At 49.2% G+C, this 21899-nt stretch overlaps 1 protein-coding gene across 1 annotated transcript in view; it reads left to right on the top strand.

The window, feature by feature from the left end:
* The window catches only part of GYPC (glycophorin C (Gerbich blood group)), a 43736-nt gene extending 26585 nt beyond the window's left edge, over positions 1-17151 (top strand). Inside the window, exons 2-3 of the mRNA XM_059166594.1 lie at positions 15441-15497; positions 16448-17151. Coding sequence (XP_059022577.1) covers positions 15441-15497; positions 16448-16644 — 254 coding nt within the window. The 3' untranslated portion in view covers positions 16645-17151. The remainder of the gene's footprint in view (positions 1-15440; positions 15498-16447) is intronic.
* The last annotated feature ends 4748 nt before the right edge of the window (positions 17152-21899 follow it).

The raw sequence follows: 21899 nt of genomic DNA, 5'->3' as shown, positions 1-21899 counted from the left end.
AGACCTAGTGGCCATCCCGGGATCTCAAGGCCCTACGTGGCCCCAGTTCATGCTCCAACCCTGTCTTCTACAGCTCATTTCACCACGGCCACACTGGCCATCTGGGTGTTCCTGAAATATGCAAAGCTGCTCCCTCTGTGTACAGCACTGTTCCCCAGATACTCTCATCCTGCCTTCATAGCCTGGGTCAGACCTCAGCCACATGCCACCTGTTTCCTGATGCCCTCCCAGCTGCACTGTTTAAACTTGCAGCACCCCCCTCCCCCGGAGCCCCACCCTTTTTTTCTGCTTCATTGTTTCTATTAGCACCATCTAGCACACTATAGAGCTTATTAATTTCTCCTTTGCATCATCTGCATTTCTTCCCTAGAACATGAACTCCAGGAGGACCAGATCTCTGAGCTGTTTGTCCACTGCTGTCACCCAGCTGGTTCGGGCCAAATGCTCTTCTCGTCTTTTCTCATTTTCTCCTGTTGGCTCAGTCTAGATGATCCATCTCCTTCGTGCTGCATGCCTGCATCCAAACATGCCCATGGCTGCAAGCACACCCTACTAACTCACACACAAACACATGCTTACACACTTTCCCACTCACACACACTCACACTGACCAGCCCCACCTCAGCGCTTCAACCAGAGCCCCAGCGTGCTGCCCAGCAATCCATCCCCTCTCCCTGCCTCCACTCTCTCCAGCTTCCCACATTCTGTAGAAGGTTCTGTTTCAGTTTATCTCACTGGGAAACAAAAAAGAAAAAACACTTCAAATACCAAAAGCATGTATAGGAATGTTTTAGTGGAGCTTTGCCACGAAGGGCACAGAGAAAGGGGCCAGGAGCAAGAGGGAGACAGGGTATCAGGGAAGGTTTTCCTTCTCTTAAATTTGGGATGGTCATGCTGCCAGAAGTGATCGGGTGGAGGGACTGATTCAGTGATGCAGGGGAGAAGGGAGGATCTCAGCAGAGTCCAGTAAGAGATGGGTCTAGTACACACACAAAGGTGTAGTGGTAGGGAGCCCAGACAGCCCTGGACAGCATCAGATGGAAAGCTGAGATGTTCCTGATATGGTGCTCCCTGCTTTCCTCCTAGTCCTCTCCTGATCCCTCCCAGGATGCCCTGTGGAAATCCCCTGGCTCAGCTCTTTTCCTCTTCTCCCTGCCCTTGGCTGTTAATGCCATCGAGGCCCTGGAAGCCCCAGCTGGGGCTCCAGCCCTTACCTCTCCCCTGAACCCCAGGCCCTGTGCACAGTGGCCTACCTTGTGCCTATGCTGCAACCTGAAGTCTCTCTGGGCATAGCAACAACCCCCCCCCAACCCCAGTGATCCCCCACTCACCCCCTGCCCATAGTGAATGCAGCCCAGCCCTCTTGCTGGGGCCAAACCCTTGACTCTTACTCCTCTCTTGTTTGTTTTTTTCTTTCTTTCTTTCTTTCTTTCTTTCTTTCTTTCTTTCTTAGTTTCTCTTTCTTTCCTTCCTTCTTTAATTTGTTCATTTTACATCTAATCCAGCAGCAACTCCTATTGACTCCAATTCCAGACGTGTCCAAAATACCTCCATTCTTTCTCACCAGCACCACCGCTGTGCAGGCCTAAGCACTTCTCTGGACCCCAACTGTAGGGGTCCCATCCTCACCCCAACATCTCTCCTCAGCACGGCAGCCATGGTGACACTGCTCAGATAGAAACTTCGCAAACAGTCCTGCGGGAGACCCTCCCTGGCCTCCCACCCCTCACAGATGAAAGCCATACTTCTTTCTACAGTAGTGTGCCACACCTTCTAGGCCCACAGTCTCTGGCTCACCCCAGAGCTCACCAAGCTAGCCTGCCCCCGGCCTTCACACTGGCCAATGTCCAGCTGGAACACTCCTCTTTCAGACTCAGAATGAGCAAGGCTCATTCTCTCCCTGCTTCACACTGTATTAATGGGATCGGGCTGCTACCACAGAGCACTGTGCTGTGGCCTGGAGGACTTCAACAGCAGACATTTACTCAGGGTTTTAGAGACTGGGAACCCAAGATCAAGGCACTGACAGATCCTGTATCTGGTGAGAGCCTGCCTGCTTCCCAGTTCATAGGTGACCATCTTCTCTCTGGGTCGTCACATGGCAGGAGGGGTGAGGGAGCTCTCAGAGTCTTTTTATTAAGGCACTAACCCCATTTATGATGGCTCCACCTCCCAAAGGCCCGACCTCCTAATGCCATCCCAGTGAGGGCTTTCAACATATGAATTTTGGGAGGATGCAAATATTCGGTCTCTAGCACAACCCAAAAGCATTTCCTCTGAAAGGCCTCTCTGATTACTCTCTCTCTCTTCTCCCTTTTTATGCCTCATAGCATCTATCACCACCAGGCCCTGTAGCATGGATCCACATCTTTCATGAGCTATCGGTTGCTCCCTCCTCTAGAATGGAAGATGCTGAGGACAGGTTTTGTGCTGTGCACTGTGAAATCCTCAGCCTCTAGGACAGGAACACAGTAGCCATTCAGAGACTTTCGTTGGATGAATGATTCTGGAATGAGCTTTGGAATTAGACCTGGATTCCAATCCCAGAACTTATCCATTGTTTAAACTTGGGCAAGTTACCCAACATCTCTGAGCCTCAGTTTCTTTAACTGTGAAGTAATAGGCATTATAACATCCGATTCAATGATTATAAAATTATAATCAATCAATTATAAAATGAGCCCCAAGTGGTGGCAATGGCATCATTATCCACATCAGGAAAGGAGAGTTTCAAGCAGGAAAAGAGAGCCTTGGGCAATCAGGATTCCTGGGGAAGTAGAGGATGTGGAGGCAAGACAGGAAACCTAGGCCTCAGGGTGTGAAAGAGAGAGCACACAAAGGCCAAGCAGACCCATGAAGGTTTGGGGAAGTCTGAGAAGGTGACCTTGTCTTCAGAAAAGCTTCTGAGGCAGGGTGACTGCAGAGAAAGGCTTTATAACACCAGCCTCTGTTATTTCCTAAGCTGAAAAGATGAGGTCCTCCCTAGGTCCCTGTGCCTGAAATCAGGATTGGGAAGACTTATCACTGGCTCACTTCCCGGATGCACTGTCATTCTGAGCCTCATGCCTCACTGAGAGCTACTTACAGAATTATTTTCCCCATTATGGATCTTGCTTATCATCCATGTGCTTGACCTTGGGCTAGAACAGATAATAGCTGGGAAGCTCACAACCCACCATCAGTGGTAGGGACCATGCCTTAGAGAAGCAGCTGCATCAGCTCGAAGAGGGGCCCTATAGGACTGCACATCCTGAAGGGCTGTGTTTGTGTCTGTGCACTTGTGTGTAATATAATACAGGAATTTTGGGTGCCTTGGTTTGTTCAGTCGATTAAGCGTCTGCCCTCATCTCAGATGATCCCAGGGTCCTGGGATCAAGCCCCATATTGGGCTTCCTGCTCAGCAGGGAATCTGCTTCTCCCTCTCCCTGCTCATGTGTGTGCTCTCTCTCCCTCTCTCCCCCTCTCAAATAAATAAATAAAATATTTAATAAAAATAATACAGGAATTTCCATAAAGAGTCAAAATCGAGGAAAGGGAACAGTAGAACACTTACATTCTAAACAGACACTAGACATATCCTAAGTGGAGTCCACACTGGGACAAGCATGGTCACCCATAAATTGTGGTTTCAGAGAAGCTAGATAGCCACCCAGAGCATCCTTGAGGGCAGTTGTGGGAGAATACAACACTGCATTGTCCTTATCTCTCTAAGTGGCCTTCAGCATCTCTCCACCTCTGGCCAAGTGAAGAGAACCTGAGAGAGTCCCCAGAGCATGCAGAGCTGATGCCACAGAGAAGCTGGCTCTGCATCCATCTGTGCAATAGGGGCAGCGGCAGCACATCCTAAATCTCCCCTGCTCTGCAGGACAAGGCCCAGAGGAGTTGGGTGTGAACATCCTCAAAGCAGCCCACTCACAGGAGCTCCATCCAGTCCGGACAGGGGCCTGCTGAAGGGTCCATCAGCTCAAGGCCCACCAGGGTCAGGGGTGGACACACCTTCCTCAGTTCATCCCAGTGGCCATCACTCTACCCTCAGAAAGAGCCTTCCCAGTCCAGAGCTCCCCACCAACACCAAACAACCCATGTCGCCCATTAGGGGGTAGAAAGGTGGTTCCTCCTGGCCTCATATCTCCTTCCCACTGCAGCTCTGGAGGGGCCAAACTCAGAACTGGTGAGGAGAGAGGAATTAATGAGAGAAGGCCAGGCCCCCTTTCCCCTGCTGGGCAAGCTGAGCATAGTGAGAGCTTTTTAAAAAACATTTTATCTTATTATGGTATGAACACTTACTATGAGACCTACCCACTTAACCAATGTTCCAGGGTACCAAGCAGTTGATTGTGGACACAGTATCATATGACACAGCTCTAGAGCTTTCCACCTTCCTTTTCTGAAACTATGTTCATTGATTAGCAAGTCCCCTTTAACCCCAGGACCTAGCAACCACCATTCCATGCTTGGATTCTATGAATTTGACTATTTTAGTTTCCTCATGTAAGTGGAATCATGCAGTATCTGTGTTTCTAGGACTAGCTTATTTCACTTAGGACTTTTAAAATGGGTATGAGACCAAAGCTTTTGTTGTGGACTGGATTCCCCTGGGAGGGACTGGAAAGTTAAAGAATCGACCCACGATGCAGTCCCCGGCCAAGAGCAGCTACACAGAGCATGTTCTGACAGTTTAGAGGGGGGACAGAAGCTGTGTCCCCATTGTACAGCCCGATCCTTCCCCTGCCTGCCTCTCCTACACCACAGTGCCCTCCTCCCACACCTGTTCAACTCAGGGCCTGCCCGCAGCAGGCATTACCTGTAGGAGACCAGAAAGAAATTTACATTGTGACTGAGTAGTTGCGTTGACTATCCATGGGCTTAACTGGATGAGAGAATGTATAAACTTGCTGACAAAGCATAGCCATTGCCCATGTGTATCTTGTTTCCCCCACAAAACAACATGACGTAGTGATGGCAACCCAATGCCAGCTCACGGAGCTCTCCTGAACAGATCAGGTAACAAGACAAGCCCAAGTGGAAAGCTTGTCTTGGGGCTAGCTGACCACTTAGCTCAGGTGGAAAGAGGTAGAATCCAGGGCTGGGTTGATAACCCCAGGAAGCTGTGGATGCAGTATAGGTGTTGTGGTCAAAAAGGCTTTAGACCAATGAAGAACAAGACAATGGTGGCCAGGATGAGCATTCAAGGTTATTTCTACCCAAAAGCTGACCAGGAGGAGCATTCAAGTTCATTTCTAATCCAAAGCTGACCAGGATGAGCATTCAGGGTCATTTCCAACCCAAAGCTGCTGGGAACCAAGCAACTGATACGTACATGCTCACTACAATGTCTATACTAGATGACACGAACTCCTCCAACACCCTTCCCACAGACATTTTGAAAGATGAGGCATTCTGTGACCTTGAGGTATAATACCAGCTCTCCTGAGGTTACAATGGTTGGCTTTCAGGGACTACAAGAATCTTCTCCAATTGAGCTCTCTGACACCCACACAACTAAGGTGCCTTTCTGCCAGGCAAACTAGAAGTCATCACCTCCAGGTGCTAAGGATAGATACAGACTCCAAAAGTGAAGGGGTAAAATCATTGATGGAAGATTCACTGTACTTGGGGGGAAAAAAAAAACACAAGAAATATGGATGAGCATGAAGTGACTGAAGATGGCCACAGTGATAAGGAAAAAAGGAAGAGATGGAGGGAGATGAAGCCAAGAGGCGAAACTGAGTCTGTGCATTCCATTATAAGGTTACTTCCCCTGAGACTGAGATTAGAAGGATAACTGAGGCCTCCCTTCAAAGAAGGCTCTCAACCAGTCTAGGAAGTGAGAGGGACCCTTCAGTGTCTTTAGGAAGATGCTCAAATCCAGGAATCCTTGAGAGCTCAGCTGAGTAGAACACCCACAATGACTCAAGAGAAGTTATGCAGCTTCTCTGAGGAAACCAAGCAGAAGCAATGCACCTGTGCCATCACATTTCACATGTGAGGAAGCCAGAGCACTCCCCAGGACAGTCCAGGTGTGGTCTAGGCAGGAGCTCAGTTGTGCTGCGGGACTGCTCCTTGCTCTGGATAGCACTCCTTTAGACAAAAACAAAACCTGTAGTCTAGAAGCTGCAGAATTTCCCATATCCAGGCTCTGACTCATTTCTGGAGAGGGCCAGTACCTTTGTTTCCACCTGCAGAAACAAGGATGTCTGTGAGGACTTTCGGACTCAAGCCACACCTGGAACTCCTCCATCCACATCTACAGCCCATGGAAAAGGCAAGATGAGCTGGGGGCATTGAATACACTTGCAGCTTTCCCCAGCATGCACCTCTTTATTGGAAGGGAAAATGTCTACCAGGTCAAGCAAAGGATATGTGGACACAAGACTTAGATCATTGAGAAAGCACAGTCATAGTCCTACTGTCCAGTGATGGCCCACAGTGGCTTTTGTGGGGAACACTGCGAAAGGACGCAGACATCCCATGGGGTTTAGGGTGGGGCAGGCAGATGAGTAAAGTTGGAGGGAACTTTGAAGATTCTGTGATGATAGCTGGGTCTATAGATCCACTTCCAATTCCTGACCTTAAAAGTATCATGTTTATCATAGATGATTTGGAAAATGTAGAAAACTGTATATTAGGAGAAAATAATACCATTCCTAAACCCCACCGATCACCCAAAAGCCACTACCCCTACATGCTATTTCCTTTGATTCCTTTTTCATAGTTTTTTTTTTTAATATTTAATGTAATTTATATTTACAGGGTCCTTTTTCTCCTCTTAAATCATACTGTAAGCATTTTCCTCCTGTCACTGAGGATTTCCATGCATCACTTCAATAACTGCATAATATTCTATGATATAAGCATATCTGAATTTACATGACCAATTCCCTAATGTAGAACATTTAGATTGTTCTCTCTCTTTTATTTTCTATTTTATACCAAATTGCAGTATACTTTCCTAAGCATGAATTTTTGCTCCCTTTTCAGACTATTTCACTAGGATCATACTAGAAATGGAATTTTTGATTCTCAGGGTGACACATTTGCCAAACAGTATACAAGAGAATTAAAGGTGACCATTTTTGAAAATCTCACTTGGGGACTCTTTTGACATTGTTGACAGTGGTGATCCTGGTGACAATGGTGATAATCCAACAGCCAGCCTGTACTGGCCACTGCCCCAGGTGCTCACCACACACTAGCTGACAAGGAGCCTACATAGCTGTGCCATCACATTTCACGTGTGAGGAAGGTGAGGTTAGAAAGGCCACAGCACTCCCCAGGACGGTCCAGGTGTGGTCTAGGCAGGAGCTCAGTCGTGCTGAGGGACTGCCCCTTGCCTCTGGACCTCACTCCTTCACCTGTTCACTCCCAAGCCTGGCTGACACAGCCAAGGTGCACACCTCACAGGTATGCAGGGAAGCAGGCACCCCGCCACGAGCCTGGCGGGCAGAGGCTTTCTGTGCCCTCACTCTCCCCCAGTCTGGACGGAGCTGGGGCTGGAATCAGTGTATCCAGGGCCTTCTGTGCTCCAGTCACTTCTGCCCAAGCTCAGAGCTAGGAAGTCAGGCAAATACTGATTGGGATACACTGTCCCCTCTTGGTTTCTCAAAATTTCTGCAAGCATCTATTCCCTTTGCCACTTTGGTGCCCCAAACACCTTTTTTTGGAGAATCACTTCCTTGATGCATCATCAGAGCCCAGGGATACTGAAAAATATCGACAGAGGTTGTTTGTATTCCGTAGGTCTCACTGCAGGCACTCAGTATACAGATGGATATCCAACGGGCAGTTGAGACTTTAAAAGTTTCCAAAGAACAAGGCACAGGAGACTAGTCTTCTGATCTGGCATTGATCAGAGGCCAAGTGCACCTACCAGATGCTGGCATGGGGCCCTCTGTCCTCTCACCCAACTCCAGTCATGGGGGCAGGCAAGGAAGCCAGCACAGGTGACAAATTCTCACAGTAACCACTATGCCAGGTCTGAAACTACAGCAGCTGGCTCCTGAAAGAAAGGACACTAAGCTCAGAGTCGCTCAGATGCTAGGCAGCTGAGAGTATGACTTCTTATTTTCATTGCTAAGAGAGGACCATCCTCCTACAACTTCCATTTACTGAAGCCTTATATCACCTCCTTGCAAAGAGGAGGTGTGTGAAAGCATTGGAACTGAGCACGCGATCTGTAAGCCACTCTCACTGTCACAAGCTCAGTGGTTCTCAAAGACAGGCTCCTTGGACCAGCAGCATCAGCAGCACCTGGGAACATAATTAACAATGCAAATTCTCGGCCCGCTCTTGGTGTGCTGAGTCAGAATCCGAGGTGGGTGCAGTGATCTGTGGTGTCACAAATCCCCCAGGAAATACTGATGCACACTCAGACTGAGAACCCACGATCAGCCCCCTCTAGCCCTATCAGGAAGAGGTTTTACTCTCTAAAGGAAGTAAAAGGAAGCTCCAAGAAGTGAGCTAAGTTGCCAGAGAAGTTCTGCCCTCCGGCCTAGGTGTAGTTCTATGTCATGGGGCTTTGTATCTGACATACAATGACCAGACACCACAGCAGTTGGGCCCACACAGCGGTCCTCCTGCCCCACGTAGAAGTCATGACCACTCTGCTATGGACTTGCACCCCGCATCCTCTCACCACTGCGCCCAGCTCCCCCTGCTGGTATTGCCCAGTACACCGTCTTAGTAGGTCCCTCTTGGGAGCCCCCTCTTCCTCCAGGAACCCATTCCTGAAAACATCAGAGAGCTAATCTTTCTAAACTTATGTGCATGCCTTTGTCTCTATTACACAGTAAGCTCCTTCCAGGTAAGGTTCCTGGCTTAAGTAGAGAGCACATTGCTGCAAAACAGTAGGTGCTAGAGAAATGTGGCTGAGGACACAGAAATAAACAAAGAGAATCATGACCACCCGCATTTTCAGAGAGCCTGGGAATCCTGGGGCTGAGTCTGATAGTTGAGTCCCCTCTGCCACACCCCTAGGCATATCTTTATTGCTCATTTTGACACTTTACCACACAGACAGTGTTGGCAGTCTCTTTTCACATAAATATATTAAATCTCCTCAACCAAGTCATAAGCTCCCTGGGGGCACACCCCATCTTCTCCACATCCCAGGCTAGGTAAATGCTACCTGCTCAGCCAACATTGATGGCTTGCAAGAGAGATGGATAGACAGTGAATAATAAGCTATCCATTTATTATTTTGTAGCACTACTATCCTGAGACCAATTCTTCCCCAGTTGTAGCTTAAATGCTATATCCTTTCAGAGTCTGATAACAACAAACCATCAAAGAAAAGGAAACGTGGTTGACCTTTTTCCTACCCAAAAAGAAAAGTCAGTTAATAAACTTCAGTTGTCAGCTGCTTTCTGCTTGACCGGCATAAGAACTTGGAGGCAAGAATCTAGCACAGGAAGAAGAAACTCCAGTGGGAGCCAAGGAGAAATTTCTGTGGCCATGTAGTTTCCTCTCCCTCCCCCAATAGCTGTCCTCCTCCTGAACCCAAATCAGACTCACGCAAAGTCATGGCCACTGGAGAGTGACTTTTCTAACCAGATCTGTAGTTTCTTTGAAATGGAATGCTCTGGGTAAGCAGCCTGGAGCTTGGCAAATCATCAGGCAACAGTGTGGACCCCTTTGTGTTGCTGTTATCCACACGGTTGTTATGGTGGGATCTCTCTGAGGACTACACGACAAACCTCTATTCCCCTTCATGGTTTTAAAACTGAAATAATATTCCTCTTCCCACAACACTTAGGCACCCTGGTTCAAAGGCATTCTCCCTCTCGACTCTAAGTAACTGACTTCCCCAGAGGGCTCTGCCCTGGCCAGAATTCTTGTGATTTTGTTGGTCCAGGTGGACATGGGAAACTGGGAGCAGGCTCTTCCTCCATAACTCCTGAGGCACAAGGAAAATCCATTAGAGGTGGGCAAGAGGTGTAAAGACAAAACCTTGCCCAAAAGAAGAGAACTCCTGGCACAGCTTCATCAGAAAACATGGAAGAAGAAAAATTCTTGGTGGTCCCAGAGGGTCGACCTGTGTCTCTGGAGCCAGCACCTGACCACTGCTCTCTGTCAACATCTGAGAACCTCCAGGGTCCAGCTGCTGCTAATGTCCTGCACCCTGTTGGCTGTGCCCAACTGCCAGCTGGAACTGGGAATGTCACCTTTAACAAGGGGCAGCACCTGTGTTCCCTGCTGCCCTCGACCAGAGGAGAGGCAGCTGGCCACCCTGTGGACCACATGTAGAATCAGCACGTGTGTGGCCACAGCCAGGTTGTAGATTTCACAGGAGAAAAGCCAGTGCCAGTGCTTTGAAGGGCACACATTCTGGGACTACGGAATCCTGGCTTTGAACACAGGTTCTGCTTTTTGTTGGCAGTGAGATTTTTAACATGTTATTTGACTTCTTTAGGCATGCGTTGATTATCTGTGAGTTAAAAGAGGGAGGAAACTCCCCTTTTGCAGGCTTGCTGCAGGATTAAATGCGGTAGCTTCCACAGAAACTTTGCCCAGAGTTTCTATGCACAGAGAACCTGCAGAGTGTTTCTCCTCCTCCAGAGGCTCACAAGGCTGAACCCCAGGCTATGCAGTCTCATCTCCATAATCAGGGAGCATTTCTCCCACTCACCATCCTACCCCTTCCCCCGTGGGAGGGCAGTTTCCCTGAACAGGAGTTTGGGGCTATAACAGCCCTTCCTTTTCCTCTCCCTCTGAAGATTTACCAGCTCAGCTCACAGGAAGCATCTGTTATCCCTGCACTTGGCACATGACCCAGGCCCTAGCCTTGTGGTGAGGACTATGGCTGGCCATATCAGGGGTTCAGAAGCCCAGAGCTGTCACACAACATGGCCACCTTACTGCCGTAACCATACCAGCTTTTGTCAGGGTGAAGCCGTGCTTTCTTGGCTATCTGCCTGTTTGTAGTTGGGCTTACTTGAACCAGCACTGCAGGACTAGGGATTTGTTTTATTCTCTCTTATAGTGCCGTGGTTTAAGCCAAGGCCTCCAAACAGTATGGTGGATGCTTTTGTTGTATGCGCACAAATGAAATCAAAGCCCCACCAAACAGTATTTCCCCTGGCTGCCTCTGATAGGGCTTGATGGTTTCTGAACATCTCTCCCCCCCCCCACCCACCCATTCCTTCTTTCTCTCTCTCTCTCTTCCTCTACTTCTCTCTCTCTCCCCACCCTACTCCCTCTAGTTGGGACCACCAGTGGGTTGGGATTTACTGTTTGACAACACTAACTTAAATAAGTTGTATGTCACTGTCAAATCTCCCAGGGAGACCATAAGCCCCCTGAGGTTCGAGACTCATTTTGTTTCCTGGAATCTCCTCCGTCCCTATGGTATTGCTGGGAGCACAGAGACACTCAGCACCCAGATGGTGATTGACTGTCAGCCAAGACTGCACTGGGAATCCATGACCAGCATCCATCCTCTGCCTGGACTCGCAGCATCTGTTAGCAGGTTGCTTAGTTCACTGGCCCTGAATTATGTGCAAAGCAGAGTAATAATAAGAATGAGATCAAACTAGTGGTGACAGGATGTGAGGGCAATCTCGCTGCAACATCTATCACCCTGCTGATCACCAGGGTTGATTCAGTGGATCTGGCTATCGAGACGGTGTCCCCTTCCTTCCTCAAGGCTCCCTGTGCTTCCCTCCCAAAGCCACGCCCTTGGTAGAAGAGGACGACCTTCCCTGATAGAGGAGGGCGATTCTTCAGTTGAAGGTATATGAGTAGCTGAGTTCCCCTGCTAGAACCTTCAGTCAAGCTCTCGAGGACTATTTTTAGGGGAATGTAGGGTGGTCAAGCTTCCAAGACTCCAGACACGTCCAAATGAGGTGCCACATGTGGCAGTCTGCCTTTCTTTAAAAAAAAAAAAAAAAAAAAAAAAACAACAGTGACTACAACTCAGTAAACATATATAATATTTATCATGTGTGGGCATGTCATTTCTAATCCCTACCACAGGGTGGGTATTGCTAATCTTGTTTTACATACAAAGAAGCTAAAGCCAGTCAATAACAAGTACTTTGCTGAATACACTGCTGCAAAACTCACGCCAAGACTTGAACCAAAAGCTGTCCTCACAATAAGGTGGACAATGCAAAGTGCAGTTTGACTCTCTGTTCCCCCGAAGGGACCAGGCTTACAAATACCATTCAACAACTGTTCTTGGGTCCCAGGAGCATAGCTAGATGTGGAGCATAGAGCTGTAGCCAGTGTGTCTCTGGGGCTTGTGCACACTGGGGTCACTGTGCTTCTGGGGCTTGTATTCTCTCTGGTGGGGAGCATTACAACCTTGAGGGGAGCCAAGAAGGAAAATCACAGCATACCCTGGATCTCTACAGAAGGGTGGAGGGCTCCTATGCCTGTCCAATCTGAGGGCTACACAATGGATTACTTCTGATCTCAGTCCCATGCCTAGACGTAAGTAACACCTTGCTCTGCCATAAATGCACCCACTAAGGCTACCCATTAACCCCTTACCCCAGTTCCTGGGCTCAGAATGATGCTAACTCCAATCACATACTCACCCTTCAACCCCAGCTAGAGGTGGGCTTTCATTCCAGGGTTGCAATCTGCTTGCACACTAACCTGCCACTTTCCTGGACAGAATGGAGCTCACTCCAGCTAGCCTTTTCAAATGTCCCTTATCATTGCTACTCGCTAAAAGGAAGCAGGACAAGGGAGCAGAGCCAATGATGGTCCTCACCCCACCATCTCCAGAAGTGAGAGATCAAAGCACAGCCTTCCAGAGCCTCAGCACCATGGACGGTGAGCGGACATTCAGGGAGAAAGTGAGGGCTCGGGAGAGATGAGCGCTGTTCTGGGTGCTGCGATCTCTGCTCGGAATGCTTACACTCCTGTCTGTGCAGAAACTCTCAATCATCTTTCAAGGGCCAATCGTAAGGACTTCCCTCTGGGAGCTTTCTCGCCACCCGCAGTTCTCAACACGGAACAATCATCAAACCACCTAAAGGCCTGTGACCACAGATTGCGGGGCACCCTCCCCTGATTCCACAGGTCTGAGATGAGGCCCAAGAATTTGCCTTTCTAGCAGACTCCTAGGAAATGCTGCTGGCCCCAGGACCACACTTTGAGAACCGCTTCTTATACCATCCCCATCTTCCCAGACAGGCCTGAGCTGCCTCTTCTGTGTCGATTCTGACCTCTGTGGCCGTTCTTGTCATGCTGAAGTGTCTGGGGGCGCTCACAGTGTGCAAATTCAGCTCCACACAGCTGGAGGGCTGGGGCATGGAGATCAGGCATCCCTGCCCACTGTGCTCCTGAGTGTGCATGAGTTCAGAGGGAGCCCTGCTAGGGGCTCAACTAATGACCCCTCAAAGGCCGGAGGTCCCTCATGCCCCCAGACCACTGGCCTGCTGGGAGGGCTTCCGGTGTTCTGGTATATGGGTTTGGGTACAGGGTTCCAAACACAAGCTAAGAAGTTCACCCCAAGGGATTCAAGCCAAATACCTCAACTATTCCTTAAGCTGCCAACCCGGACCCCCTCCCTGGGCAGTGCCTGCAGGGGAAAGCACACTGACTCCGAGTAGCCTTGGCCTGAGTTGGTGGACTCCTAACTCTCTTAGCTGTATGATTCAGGAAAAACAGTAATGCTTTTCTGGGGCTCAGCTTCCAGATCTGTACAATGGGAAAAATAGTGACTGCTTCTGAATGGGACTGCCGTGGGGACTAAATGAGTTAAAATCTGGTAAATGCTGAGGACAGTACCTGGCACGTGGTGATCAACTGTGAATTGTTTTTAAAAGAAAACGGAACAGGAGTCCCTTCTATCCCTGACTGGGTTGGATAAACTGGCATAAGAAATGTTGGTCTTGGCCTGGAACATTCCAAGTGGCAATTCTGGATATTTGAACTTCTGTGACTGTCCACACAGACTTAAGGAAGAGGCCACTCTTTCTTCTTACTGAAGCATGAAGTGCTTCGTGATTGAGGAAGGTCTACAAGGCTAGCGTCTGAATCCGCTCACTTGTGTGGGTGTATACACACGTACAGGCATTTCTTTCTGCGGTATCATTCAGTGCGTGTCCATGGAGCACCTTCTGTGGACTTCATACTAAATTCTAGCTTGCTCCTGTCCACCCTAGATCTCAGTGTCCGATGCTACTTTAACTTCCTGCCCCTCCAGCCTCAGTTCTCACTGCGGTGAAGCACCTAGAAGCTGACCTGACTGCTCCTCTTGCCTTCCCCTCCCCCTGCTGCCCTGACTCCTGCTTGTGCCTTCTCTCCTTGCTGACCTGAGGACCTCTTTTAACCTCTTTCCACCCCCCAGGCTGTTCTTCTCCTCCTCTGTCTCCAGCCTGGAGCCTTTGCTTGGCTCCCCGCACTGTCCTTTCTGGCACCACAGCTGGTTTCTTATCAGAAAAAGGCATCTGGAAGCTGCGCTGGGGAGAATGACCTCATCCGACTATAATTAAAGTGATTATCTGAGCGGAAAGGACTATTATGAAGTAGCCTTCTCTGTTTTAATATGCATAGCCGTTGTAATGGGAACATGGGATTTCCATGTTAACATTGATATTTCTGCGGTCTAATAAATCCTTCCTCTCACTCATCTCCCAGAGGAGAGAGGAGACACTCTGTGAAGCCACTGGAGGTGATGTGCAGGTGCCTGCTGTCCTTGAGATGCTAGCCCTGCGGCCAGACCAGAGCCCTATGGGAAAACACACTCAATAATTTGGTAGCACCCCAGGTGGCCCTTCCCACAGAAGAGCCGATCAGAGACCACAGAGGGGACTCTGGGAGGAGCCTCCAGACAGGAGCCCCCCTTGGAGGGGCATCTTCAAGAGAGAAAAGAGAAAGTACACCCCAGAGGTGAAAGTGTGAGCTAAGTTCAGGCCCACCACTTGGCGAGCTGTGTGACTCTGGGCATGTCGTTCTCTGATGCTCAGGGTCACACCTGTGAAATGGCCAGTAATACCACACACCTCATGGGACGGCTGCGAAGACCAAATGACGGGATGGGTGAAAGGCAGCTAAACCAACACCTGGCATGTATAGACCCTCCACATGTGGGGACACTTCACAAATGCTCTGTTTTGGCCATTATGGTGAGAAAAGCTGAGGCCCAAAGTCCGGTGGTGCTGGCACCAGGCATATTCCCACCTTCATGTCCACCACCAGGCATGTCTACCCAGGGTCTGCCCAGTGCAGGAGCCCATCCCTCATCCCACTCGCAGGGTTGCAGAGACACCAGAACTGGGTCCTTTCCATTGCGGTTCACACGTTCTCTCCAGACCTGCCAGTGACGAGGCAGAGCCAGAAGCCTGGCCAGGCACACGCTGCCTCCTGTCCACTCGGCCTGCTCAAGAGCTGTGCACCTGTGAGCAGGGGGTGCAGGCAAGGCTGGGGTGCTGCCAAGTATGGGAAGATTTTCTCTCCCCACTAAGGCTTTTCTCTTCTGTTTGCAGAACTCGACCCTGGCCCACTTTTCCCCTCTCTGGGGGCGAACATCGCCATCATTGCAGGTGAGCTGTTCTGGGACTCCAAGCCAGGAGGGGTCGAGGGAACTCCCCAGGGAGAACCCGCCTGAGGCTTCAGAGCAAATGCCTGAATGAGGGTGAGGCTGCATGAGGAGCCTAAGCCCCTCTAAAGCTTGCCAGCGTCCTCCTCGCCCCAGCACTCCCAGGCTCTGAGTGACCTGGGCCCTACTGCCCAGATTTCAAGTCTCTTCTCCCAACTGCGCATGAGCCCCAACAGAAATGAAGGGCTGACTTCCACCCTTCACATGGATGCCTTACAAGGATGCCTTTACGTGGCGTCCTCCAGAATCCTCTCCCCCTTTAGTCCTTTGCTTGCCTGGTCACTGCTCCCCAGCCAGACTCATGCAGCTCTCACCTCTGGAGAATGTGCTGGAGCTCAGGTAGGGTGATAAGCAGTGAACCCCACTCCATCCAACCTGTCTCAAGGGTTTCCCATGGCCCTGTTCTGGACCCCCAGTAGTACACAGGGGGCACCCACCAGGGCCCAGCCTTCTGGCCACTCTCCTGGTTTCAGCACCAAGTCTCATGCCCCAGGGCACTTCTCAGTTGGGATTGTTCTGGTTTTAAAACTGAAAGTCCTGAGGTTCATGAGCCCCTCAGTTTTGGATAAACTCACATAGTTCATTCTGCAAGTTATGCACAGAGGTCTGTCTTCCTCAGTAGACTGAGCTTCCCTGAGTGAGGCTCAGTTCTGGAATCCTCTTCCAGCCTCAGTCTGCACCACAGTGAGTGGAGGGAGAGGGAGCAGGAAGTGAGAGAGGGGTAACTCAATGGGCACAGATAAGGGTGAGTGCACACTGGGCAGGAATGAGCCAGCCTGTCTGGGGGTGGTGTTTATTGCAGCAGAGTGTCTGTTCTGCCACAAGCCCTGTGTGTCCTGACCCCCTCCCACAAGCCTGTCTCAGACAGAACCATGCACTGCTTCCCTCCTGCAGGCGTGATCGCTGCTGTAGCCATCGTCCTGATCTGCCTCCTCATCGTCATGCTACGCTACATGTACAGACACAAGGGGACGTACCACACCAATGAGGCCAAGGGCACAGAGTTTGCTGAGAGTGCAGACGCAGCCCTGCAGGACGACCCCTCCCTCCAGGACACAGGTGACAACAGCAGAAAGGAGTACTTCATCTGAGGAACACCAGGCCTCACCTCCCCCAGTGCCTCCTTCAACTCCATGAGAGAAGATGCACCCCACAACCCCACCTGCTATCTGTACCACCAGACAGATCATGAGAGTGCCCACCTCATCCCAAGATATGCACCTGGCCTGGGAACACTAGGTGTTAGCCTGGGGAGAGAGAGGGAAGAAGGAACTGAGCCACAAGCGGCCTCTCCCAGGCACCCAGGGATGCAGTGGCCACCCAGGAGTTCTGCCTTTGCTCTGCCAGAGGGAGAAAGTCTGGGTTCTCCTGGACAGTGCAGTTTGTTATCAGCATGGTGTGAAAGTCCTTGCTGGGCGGGTGGGCCTGAGGGCTGGGGAAGCAAGGAAGTGAGTCATCTGTAAGCTGACTGGGGATAATGGCATCAAATGTCAGTCCTTGACATTTGGGGGGAACAGCAGGTGCCAGAGCTAAAAGGCACCTTTGTCTCCCATTGATCCAGCTCTAAATGATTGGAAATAAATTTGAAATGTAACCAAGCATTCAGAATCAAACAGCATTACTGCAATTGTCTAGGGAAAGATAACCACCACCCAGACCTTGCATTTCACAGGTGCGACTTTGTGTTATCCGCTAAATCTGCATGCGTGGGGCTGGAACCATCCACTTCCAGCCCCATTGTCCTGTCCTCAACATAGACAGTGGAGAGGGTTCCTGAGGCCCTGAGGGAAGGAGGGCCCAGTGACAAGATTTCTTTTTCTCCCTCTGCAGGCACCAGCTTCATGAAATAAATGTAAGAGTGGAATGTTCCCGTAGAAATAATGGGCTTACCAGCTGACAGGACACTGGCTGAAGCATTGATTTTTTTAATGTGTGATATTAGGAAAACTACACCTGTTAAATAACTATGAGTGAACCAATCCTTCCCTTAATAACAGTGGCTAGGGCATAGACTGCAGAGTGCCATCCCTCTGGGTTTGGGCCCTGGATCCCCTTGCCTGGTCCTGGGAACTTGGGCAACTTACTTGACCTTTCTGGCTTCCGTGTTCTTATCCCTCAAATGGACATGATTCCATGGTAGTGTTGAGAAGGAAAAATTTTATTCTGCTCTTCAAGATCCTTCTGGCTGGTCTAAGAATCAAGTTGACATGAAACAGACTGGAAAAATCAAATTTAATCTCATAATTCCTGAGAATCCACATAAACATGGGATTCCAAAAACAGTCAGGCAAGATGAGGTATATCTGCCATCCTGACTAAGGGGAAGAGGGTCGGTGGATGGGATTTTGAAGGGAAGGAAGGTCCATTCATAGGAATGTGGAAAAGAGTAAATGCTTGGTAAAGAAAGGTTGGCTGGGCCCCTCAGGAACAATAGGACACAGAGAGGAATTTTAACACAGACTTTGCTAAACTCTTCCCTGTCCACCTCCTCTGGTTATATCATAACATAGTTATCTATGGTGATAGTTCCCTTCCTGGAGCAGGTCCTCTGTCTCAATTCTTTTGGGCAGTTAAGGGGAAGGTAAGAGATTCTTCTGAGTCTTTTGGGTCTTGATTCTTTCCAGCTCAAAATAATCTGTGTGCCAAAGTGGTCCATGCTGAGGGACTCATTCTGAACCCCTGCAGTACCAAGTCTCAGGGTTGGTAGTAAGAACAAGTGTATCAGGCGCTCAGTGCTGCCATCCAGAGTCAATAATTGGTGCTAGATACGCAGTACATATGTATAGATAATGGAATTTCCTTACTGCACCACTTCTAAACATTTCCAGAAGAAGAGGAACTGTCATTTAAAATGAGTAACAGGAAGAGAAGATGAACTTACTAACCATCGTCCTTTTTAAGGGTCTTTCTAAGACTCCCAGCAACTCAGCAGTCACTCAGAGATCAGCAAGTCCAGGTTTAAGACTACAGCCCAGGCTGCCAGGAACCCTCTGTGACTCAGATCTCTTGAGGCTGCACCTTCTACTACCAGGAGTCAGCAAAAAGGTCCTCCACCATTCCCCCTAGGAGAAGAGCAGGATCCAAGTTCTGTCCCAAATTGCCACCAAGCAAAATAGCTGGATGTTCTAGGGTTGTCATGGGTGTTGGGGGAGAAATAGAAGAAAAGAAGTTAATGATAGCCAAAAGGTGAGACCTTCCCCTGAGTAACCTGAGTTCGCTGGCCCACCACACTTCATCTATAAAATCAAGCATTTAGCTACAACCATCCATGTGTCCCAAACTCTAACCTATAAAGTAACAGCCTGGCAAAATAGTGATAAACAGCCCAAACAAAAAGGATGTCCCTTGTGCAAATAAATGTGTAAATGACATGTTAAGCAAAGTTAAAGCTGTGCAAAGCTTCAGGCATCCTTAGTGTTCTAATGTGTGCAGTGACTCTTGGAGTATGGGAGGGTAGGAGGTTGAATGCAGCATTCCTCAAATGTATGTTTCCAGAGACCCGATTTCTTCCCCAGACACCTTTTACATGCTTGTGGGCCAAGAGTCCCCAGAACATATTTGGGAAACACTGAACTAACCAACTACCAACATCCCTTCCTGTTGTGACATCACTTCAGGGTTTTGAGAAAATGTGGGCATATGGCCTCATCTTGAAGGACTGTGAGCACAGGTCACTGCCCAGTGGGCACAGAGGAGGCTCCCTGAACCCATACACAGGCATGTCTTGCTTTAAAAAAGTCTCCAGGAAAAGGATGAACCCAGAGTACCTGGGCCCCCTGATGCCACAACAGATGTCCTCCCCACATCCTCTGCAAAAGCCCCAGAGCCACCTGTGTTGACTACTCTCTGAGAACTGGCACCTCCTTCCCCTGGTCCTTGCCCCCCGTGCCGATCCAATGTCCTAGAAGACTGTATTGAAGCACAGCTTAGTCTCAGCCCTCAGGCCTAGCCAGAACCAGGCACAGGGGTGATATGGATGCTGCCAGCTGATTCATCCAAGGTGGCCTATCCAGATGCCCCCAGGAGGAGGAAGCTGTCACAGGCTAACTGCAGAGCACCAGGCCAGTGAGCACAGGCATGCACACATTCCCTCGGGCATCTAAAACACACTGGTATGCAAATAAATGGTGCACCATCTGAGAAGGGAGCACACTTTCTTTATCTTTGATCCCTCCCCCAAAGGATGGTGCATAGAGTCACAAGGTAGCATGTCTGCCACAAATGCAGATGGGGGCAAATGTGCACAGATGCATGCACCAGTTCTTCAAAAGCTCTTGAGAACAGATGGAAGTGGAGAGGAAAGGCAGAAAGGGGAGAGAAAAGGGAGAGAAGTGGAGAGGAGGGCTAGAAGAAGAGGGAGGGGGAGCTAGCACACTCTGTATGAAATGCCAGCTGCTTTGCATGTGCTCTTCTTGTCCTCACCACAGTCCTTGCAGGCCAGTGGCCTTATCCACCTTTCAGCCCTGTAGAAACAGGCTCAGAAAGCTTGGAGTGATCTCTGGAGGTCACACAGCTTCTAATGGCTACCGGAGCGTTTGAACCCAGGCCTGTCTGACTAGCAGGCTAGAGATAGGAGGCTCCTTCCTTCTGCAGGTTGAGGAGCATCAGCAAGAGCTCTTCATGGGAGTGGAGCAGGTGGTACCAGGACTCAAGGACCCCGAAGTGACCCAGTGCTGGGGTCAGAGCACTCCAGGCCTGGCTCCTGCCAACAATGACCAGGGCTCTTATGCCAACATCTCCATCCCTGGCAAGGGCTGGCCTGGGACAGAGGTAGCTCTCAATGGTGCGAGTCAGTGACCAAGTGGAATCCTGAACTGTTGGCCCCCTGCAGGATGATTAGCAAGATAAAGACAGTAAGTACTTTCAGGTTGATCACATCTCATTCATGTACTAACACCCATGAATCTTACCACCAGGTCACGCTTATCAAGGAAGAAAATGATCAGATAGGTTAAATCATGTCAAAACATGTGCAAAACATCTGTACTACTTACTCCTGGGATGATTTGTGGCTTTAAAAAAGTTTTTAAGCCCCAAATAAGAGGATTTAATGATGAAATTTCAAACCTAGAGATAGATTCTGTGTGACATGGGTGGTTTATCTAGATATCGCCAGCCTTGCCTCAAAGGCCCATGGCTTGAAGGAGAAGATGAACATGTCAGTGTATTCAGCCCACAGTTACAGATGCTGTGAGTGAAGAGATACAGGTAACTGTGAGCACCATGGAAGGAGAAGCCAGTTCCACCGAAGGTATGGAATGGATTAGGAAGGCTTCTGAGGGGAAAGGAAACTTTGTTTGGCCACAGAGTAGACTAGGGCTGGACCACAGAAAATCTTGGGCCCTTAGACTAAGAAATGGGGCTTTGTGCCACAGACCATATGGAGCCACCAGAGAAGCAGGTCACTATCATAAGGATAAGGCAATGATCAAATTAAATGGCACAGATGAAAATGCACTGTGGAAATGTACAAGGGAGCTTCTATACGCTTATCAAGTTTTGGACCCTGCGAAGGGGCTGGAGACATCTGTCATCCTAGAGCACGCCCATTACTCCAGCTACACATCATTTTGTATGAAATTCACATGACTCAGCCCATCCTGCTCATGGGGAAATTGATCTCATCTGCGCATCAGAAGAAAGGGCAGTAAGTAGAGCTTTGAGCCAACTGTTAGGTAAATATTGGAGAACTTCTTTCATGGAAGTCACTCCTGATCATACCTTGTTTATGTTCCTTTGGAGAAGATGCTGCTCGATTGGTTTCCACTCCTTGCTTGAGCTTTTTTATCATTATAGCAACAGAGCTCATTTAGTGGCCAAGGGGTTAGGGAATAGAGGGAAGAGTACCACACATAGAACTATAGGCACCTTCACATCTGCAATTGAACCAAAATATTATGGAAAGTCATGGTTCTGGAACTGGACAGACTTGAGCAATTATCTCCTCTCTACCGCTAACTAGCTCTGTGACCTAGGAAGAGTTAACTTCTCTGCTTCAGTTCTAATCCATGAAATGAAATAAAGATATTTTAATTTGGGGGTTTTTTGAATATGAAATTCAGTAAGGATATAAGCTGGTCAGGAAATATAAAGGTGCTGAGATTTTGCTTGCTTGTGAGGTAAGCCAAACCTATAACAGTTCCACAGATGTTGACAGAAGACACAGGATAGAGGGCTTTACTGCTCACAGCTAGGGCATGAACATCAACACACTTGTGTCAGCACTTCTTGTCCCCTAACCCCATGTGGGCAATGTGGATGGTCCCTGCTAGATGCTTGCCCACAAGGTAGGTTGAATTCTAGAAAAAGAGACTTGAGCTAAGAGAACCAGAGTCTTTCTGATGGA

The sequence above is a fragment of the Mustela lutreola genome, chromosome 3 (genome assembly GCF_030435805.1).
Source record: "Mustela lutreola isolate mMusLut2 chromosome 3, mMusLut2.pri, whole genome shotgun sequence".
Taxonomy (NCBI): domain Eukaryota; kingdom Metazoa; phylum Chordata; class Mammalia; order Carnivora; family Mustelidae; genus Mustela; species Mustela lutreola.
This window is presented reverse-complemented; position numbering and strand designations above follow the sequence as displayed.